The 7,334-nt window shown below is 41.2% G+C and overlaps 1 protein-coding gene across 1 annotated transcript; it reads left to right on the top strand.

The window, feature by feature from the left end:
* Positions 1-548: 548 nt before the first annotated feature.
* ifrd1 (interferon-related developmental regulator 1) lies at positions 549-6,865 on the top strand. Its single transcript, XM_034526518.1, has 12 exons — positions 549-883; positions 2,557-2,661; positions 2,821-2,902; positions 3,237-3,361; positions 3,596-3,753; positions 3,844-3,894; positions 4,166-4,344; positions 4,515-4,623; positions 4,814-4,948; positions 5,146-5,274; positions 5,774-5,869; positions 5,989-6,865. The coding sequence occupies exons 1-12, from the start codon at positions 850-852 to the stop codon at positions 6,073-6,075; spliced, it is 1,290 nt and encodes a 429-aa protein (XP_034382409.1). The 5' UTR covers positions 549-849; the 3' UTR covers positions 6,076-6,865.
* The last annotated feature ends 469 nt before the right edge of the window (positions 6,866-7,334 follow it).

The following is a 7,334-nucleotide window of genomic DNA, read 5'->3' as shown; positions in this document are numbered from 1 at the left end:
GCCTAATGCTTAATGCTTAATGTGTAACAGAGCATCATCTTTTATTTGAGTCTGAACAGTTACATAGCTCTCACATAGTAGTTGAGTACAATATTGCATGGCGTCAGAAATGTAATGAAGTAGAAAGTGACATTATACAGAAATGTACTGTTACTTTCCACCACATATTACAGCCTACATTTACAGCATAGACTGTTTATATTGTATTATAACTTCACTTAGGCTTTATATCCCAACCACTGTGTGTTTTAAAAAAATAGCTACTCTTCAATCTACTATTTACAAATATAGCCAACAAAATATATATATATATATATATATATATATATATATATATATATATATATATATATATATATATATATATATATATATATATATATATATATATATTCTGTTGCTTGGGTCAAATGTTTTTTCTGTTGCCGTAATTAAAGAGAGTTTAATTTAGACTTTGCTTCATACTACGTCTAAAACCGTTATGACCATAATCAGATACAGACGTTACCTAAAATAACCAAATACGCATTGTGTCCACGTTTCTGCTCGCTGCATCACGTGCGAACACACGCGACGCATGCTTCTGTTCCCGGATTGGTCAGAGACGCCGGGAAACTTCCTCGTGACATGTCAGCCGGTTATAAAACCTTGGAGCCGCCCTCTTCTTACGCAGCCCTGGTTTATGAGGGAAAATGTATCGACTCGGCCAACAGTTTATCTCCCAGATCGCCTTCAATTCCTTTTTATCCGCTATACCACGGGAATATTTTCATTTTACGAGACAATATAATAAAAGCTGGTCGTGTATTGGCTGACTTTTGATCAAACTGTAAATTTCTCTGCACGAAAATGCCGAGGAACAAGAAGAAGAATAGCAGGCCGGGTAAGTAAGCGAGCGGCCGCGGTGCATTGGCCCTGCTTATTTGCTCATGGTAGTTGTAGTTCTCTTCTTGTTTTTAGTCCATTGACTGAAGTTGAACGTGTTGATAGTAAGGACTACAAACGGCTGGCCTACGTCAAAATACAACGCTAACTAGCCGTGGTCACACAAAGCATTGCTTTTACAAAAAACGTGCCATTATACGACAATATTATTTATATTAATTTACACTAGTTTAATGATAATAAACTAATATACAACGATACTTCACACGAGCCCTTCATTCGTCGTACCGTAATGTCAACTTCCTTTCGAGCAAGATACTGCTTTGCTCTAACGTTAGGTAACGTTAAATGTAGCTTAAACAATACAATACACCTACTTATTTAACAGGGTTGGGTGTGATTGTGGCCTCAGTAGACTAATACATAACTTTTCTGTTGGTCCTAAATAAATAAAAAGTGTATGTATGTTAGCTAAACGTTCACTCGCACTCTGTAGATTGAACTCAATGAATCTTTAGCCGCATTTGTGACGTTAAGCTGGCATGAATACCAGGTAACTGTTTGTTACCCGTTTGTCCGTCTTGTTGTCGCTCAACAATAACAACAAACAGGTAAACTGTTTGTTGAGCGACAACAACGCGGACATTTTGGACGTAACAGCGGGGCGGCGCCCGGTTCTCAGAAATCAGCTGTCGAGTGGGGAGAGTCCACGTAAACACAGAAAAGGCCCTTTTTTTAAAAAATCAGGAGACAGTGCTAAATATTGCGTACGTCATGGTCGGATATATTAAAGTACATTCATTTATGGTTGGGACTGCTTTAATCCATGTTCTTACTGTGAGACACGTCACCAACAACAACCATCTTCCAGAGGTGAATTCAGGGCAGACAGACAGCCTGTTGAGTCTGAGTTTGGGTTACAGTGCACAACCATTGTGGAAACACTTTCTGGCACATTATTTATTATTGATGGTGTCTAACAACTACATGCAATCAAAGCTTTTTAGTTTTGAAAAAATGAACAGGCTGAAGATGTTTACATCTTTTTCAGCTGTGAATTGTTACTACTCTCCCACACTTATCTTGCTTCATACCTTTTAAAGATATTCAGCAAAGACAGGTCAAGTATTTGTTTGGAGTGCCTGGTTTTATTTCAGTTAACGGTTCCTTTCTGTACTCTTACTAATATGGTGTGGACTTGGGAAGAAATGGAACAACTTCCTTCTTGTCCTCCATGACACATGGTTGTTTGCTATTCTGTGTTTTGGACGGTTTCCGAAACTGCACGTCTGTTCTGAGCTGTAGTTTTGGACCAGAAAGTATTTACTGTGGCAGATTTTTAGAGCTTCGGTCAAGTCTCCAAAATTCAGCTATGTTGACCCATGACCCACCAACCTGAACACAGTGTTGTGTTTACAAAGTCAACAAGTGTGGGTTGCTCTTGACCCTGGCAACATGGTGCAGTTTCATATGCGATAATGACAGTACAGCAGGCAGGATAAGGCGTGCAAAGGACATACATTTAGATTAGATAACTTCAGTATTTGCTACAGTACCTGTGTGCAGCTGTGGTTGCATAATAGTCTTAACCGGACCAGCTGCACTGTACGAACACATTTTGTCTATTTACATATCTTCTGTGCTTATGGTTGTCTCTCTTTTTGGTTACAGGGGGGCAACATGGAAATGTGCATCCTTTCAGTGATGAGGATGCCTCCATTGAGACCCTCAGTCATTGCAGCAGCTTCAGTGACACCGCCAGTGTCGCAGATGAAGGTGTGTGTGTGTCGTATGTGTGTATCGTATGTTATTGGGCAACTTATTGAGTAAAACTGCCAGTAGTTTTGTTTTTCTTGAACTCAAGGACCCCTGTAAAGTTATAGAATGTACTGTGAAGCATATCAAGTAAGAGTCTACATCCTGTGATATTTCTAGGTGGAGAGGCCGGCGATGACACAGCCCAGGAGGATTTCCAGTACAAGCTAAAGGGGTTCATAGACAGCACGGTTGATAAGAGGTAATGCAATGGGCTGCCTGCTCTTCAACAGTCTACATACGCATGCTTGGCCCTTTTTTTTGTTAGGTCATGTCATTTAGCCTTTACTGTTGCATTTACTTCGACTAACCTATTGGCTACTATTTGAAACAAAGTAGATACATTTTAAATCAAAAGTTTCTATCGCTTGACTCGTAGGGTCCTCATCCAAGCACTTGGCTAAAGCAGAGGGGGTTTAGCACACACACTGAACATCGGCTAATTTTTTTTCCCTGACATTTCACTATGCCGCATCAGAGGGATAATGATATGCGTTATTGCAATAATGAATGAATGTTTTTATCTGTTTCCTTAGTGCTAAGACCAGACAAGGAGCACTGGATGGGCTTAAGACGGCAATGGCCACACGGATCCTGTACGAGTTCATCTCAGAGAGAAGGATGACTATCACAGACAGCATTGAACGCTGCCTCAAGAAAGGTACCAGAAAAGATAATTAAAGTGTTATTTCGACAGCCTGGTCTTGTTTTTTAATGCCACAGCAGATGGTTGTTTTTCTAATGAGTGGCTCTCGAAGTGGTGAAATACTGGGTTTAAATCAGGACTTGAAAGTAATTTTATTATAACGGGATCTTTTATTATCTGTGACATTTACCGGATGATGCCAAAGTCGACAGGACACGTTAACGCCCACCCTCCCTCCCTCCCTGTCAGGCAAAGGTGAGGAGCAGCGAGCAGCAGCTTCTTTAGCCTGCCTGCTGTGTATCCAGCTGGGTTCGGGCATCGAGAGTGAGGAGGTGTTCAAGACTCTGAAACCCATCTTCAAAAACATCCTGGCAGATGGATCAGCCAACATACAAGCCAGACAGGCTGTGAGTACCTGAAGTGGTTGTCTGGGCTTCTCTGAAACATGTACACTCTGTGGAACGTTAACTGAACAAAGCGCTCTCTTTACCTTACAGGTTGCCACAGGTCTGGGCCTCTGTACTTTAGTTGCAGAGGATGACATTTTGGTAAGTTCTCGGATCTCTTTTTGGTATCTTTTCTGTGGTTTGACGTGTCTTCTGCAATGTCTCCTCTACAACCTTCTGTCAGTCGTGTTCTCTCAGCTGTAACATTCTGCCTTAACATTGGTGACGTTATCGTACCTCGAGCAATTGGTCACAAAGTCATAAACATGTTATTGGAGATGACTTGTTTGTTTGTTTTTTCTCAAGTGTTTTTGAACACCTCCAGTATTTAATAACCATGTTATACATGATCTCTGCTGCTTCGTTTCTCTAGGACGTGCATGCTACCATGGAGTGCTTTGAGAACCTGTTCACCCGGTCCTATGCGAGGATGGATGGTACCTGTCCTTTGATCAGTCCCCAGACGAGCCAGCTCCACACCAACGCCTTGCTGTCCTGGGCACTGCTGCTCACCATCTGCACCGCCAACCAGCTCAAAGACATCCTGTGCACGTAAGCTCGTCTGTTGTCAACCCTTCAACAAAGTCTCACATTTGTGTTTGTGAGCTTAACCTTTACCACACATTATTTTATTTTACCCTGACCCAGATGAGCACTGAAAAATGTAAGAGATGATGCATATATTTTTATTTATTTTGGAATGCATGTGTTTTGTTATGCAGACACCTGCCTAAACTGCCAAGATTGCTGGAAAGTGAGGATGTCAACATGAGAATTGCTGCAGGGGAGACGATTGCCCTGCTCTTTGAGTTGGCCAGAGACATGGACTCAGTAAGTTCATTGATATTCCTGTAGTGCAGTCAAGTGATAGGACTGAATCCTCGTTGTTGGATGCAAAAAGGACTGTAGTTTGGTCTGTGTTGTTGCCCTAACTGTTCTATTTGCATACGGTACATATAGTCTTTATTTTTGTTTTTTTTCATTGGATATTAATGCAGCATTTCTTTCTTTGGCCCTGCAGGAGTTTGAGTTTGATGCATGGGAGCAACTTTGTGACAAACTGAACGCGTTGGCCACAGACTGTAACAAGCACAGAGCCAAGACCGACAAGAGGAAGCAGCGGTCGGTGTTCAGAGACGTACTCAAGGCTGTTGAGGTGGGTGCTGGTTGTCAGATGACCAGGTTTTCATGGACTTTTTTGATGTTTCTTCCTCCTCTTAACTCGGGTGCCTGAGAGTGAACAAGCCAGAGATTCTTTAGTTTAGATGCAGAAAGAGGACCTCTCAGGACCACGGTTGTCAATTTAAAAATCTGTTTCTGGCATTTTCTCACCTCCAATCTACATTCTTCCAGGAGGGGGACTTTCAGTGTGAGACCATTCGCTTTGGGACGGAGCGCATGATCATTGACAGCTGGGTGAGAAAGAGGACATATGATGCCTTCAGAGAGTTTGTGGGCTCTGGAATGAACTACCACTTGCAGGTATGTTGTGTTTTTTTTAATTAATAAATGACTATGGTCTTAACATAGGAGCCAATGACACACATGAGTTGACCTTTTTAATTGCACTGCAGAATCATGCGTTTGGGCGGGGTCTGCTGGAGTGTAACAGGAGCTCTTTTCTCCTGCCTTGACACAGCACTAAAAGACAATGAAGATCTGTGGGCCTGCCTGATGCAGGAAGACACCACTTACAACTTGATTTAGGATAATGTTGCGGCTTGCAGAAGAACAAAAGTAATTACATGTAGCTGGTTTGGAAAGTAGTCTGCACTCTGGCTAGAAGCCAGTGCTTGTGGAAAAGTGCAACATTTCCCAAGGGAAGATGAGACAAATTAACATATTTCAGAGCACATAAACCCCCCAAAAGAAAACACGGACTCTAAAAGTTGCAAACTAGTGTCTCGCAGAGTTTATATTATGTTGATGGTTGGTAGAAGTATTTTCTTTAAAAGAAAAAATGTTTTTCACTTCTCTTCAGGCAAATGAATTCATCCGAGACGTGTTTGAACTGGGACCACCGATGCTGGTGGATTCCGCCACAATGAAGGCCATGAAAATCTCTCGCTTTGAAAGGGTACGTAGTGCACGAGTCATCTTGCAGCGCACATTTTTGAAACAAGGTTGCCACATCAAACATACTTTGTATAGTAAAAATGTTTTATTTGGTATACATTTTTCCCCTCTCTGTTCCAGCATCTCCACAACTCTGCTGCATTCAAGGCTCGGACGAAAGCCAGAAGCAAGTTCAGGGACAAGAGAGTGGACGTGGGAGAATTTTAACCTTTTAGTTACTTTTTTTTTTTTCTTCACTCTAATATCCTATTTATCAGGCTTTCCTGCTTTTTAGACGAATTGTTACGACTTTGTGTCCATGTGATCCTCCCTCTAAACACTCGCCCTCTGGAGACATGAAAGGTGGCTTCATCACAGTCGTGGACACAGCATCATTTTTAAAGCCTACTTTCAAACCTGCAGGAGGTGAGCGTTTGATAATCAAACAATAGATTTTGACTAGACTATTAACTTTATTGTATCCTCACATCAACAGTGGTGTTGTACATATAGTGTATATTTGTTGCTGCTAATGTTAATATTCATAATGCAGCCCTTTTTTCTTTTTTTTTTTCTTTTTTCTTTTAAACTTAAGTTATATAATTCTTTCAGCATTTATCTTCATAGCGATGTCAAGACGCATGCTGTGACTGATCTGAACCCCCCTAACAAATTTATATTATGTTTCACTACCTTGATAACCCATAACAGGTTATTTCTGTACAACCTCTGTGAATATTGTGATGTCTTTTTAGATTTGGGTATATACGCAAAAAGGGATGGTGAAATAAACAAAAAAAGCTGGAAGAAATGCATCCCTACTTTTTTTTATTAACACAATATGTACTGTATTTAACTGACAGTGATGCTGACGGACCAAGATTAGTTGTTCAAAACCATTAAGGGGATGCTCAAAGCATCATTGCCCATTGTTAAAACTAAATATGGCAGTAGGTTTTGGAGGCAGTGATTATTATGAAATTCACTGGAAGAGGAACAATAAAAAAGTGAGTTGTGAGACGCAGAAGTCTGTGCTTCTTTTGACATCTTGGCAGATTTATATATGTATGGAGGTCATTTTGATCAAAGGGGCAGTACAAATCATTTTATTTATTGCTGCTTCCACATATCAAAGTGAAGGAACGTGCAGCCAAGGTCACAGTGTAATTCTACTGCGACTGACTGAGCAGCAAGCCCCGCCTCCCAATATGAATATGAGGCTCTGTGATGGAACCTCTTGGCTTATTGACAGCCACAGGAAATGATGGAGATCAAACATGCATTGTGCACGCTATATTTTCTCATAGGGGGTCTCGCTTGAAAGCTCTTTTAATACGGCCATAAAGATGGTCCATAACGAGTGTCACGCGATAAAAGGTTAACGTCACCATGCTACAAATAGTCCCATCAATAATTGTGCCTTCCCTCAATCCCCCAAATGATGCCCCGTCATCTCCCATCTCCCCTCAGAGCACGCCAATGTCTCC

The sequence above is a fragment of the Cyclopterus lumpus genome, chromosome 23 (assembly GCF_009769545.1).
Source record: "Cyclopterus lumpus isolate fCycLum1 chromosome 23, fCycLum1.pri, whole genome shotgun sequence".
NCBI lineage: Eukaryota > Metazoa > Chordata > Actinopteri > Perciformes > Cyclopteridae > Cyclopterus > Cyclopterus lumpus.
Note: the sequence above shows the minus strand (reverse complement) of the source record. Positions and strands in the feature narration are given on the sequence as shown.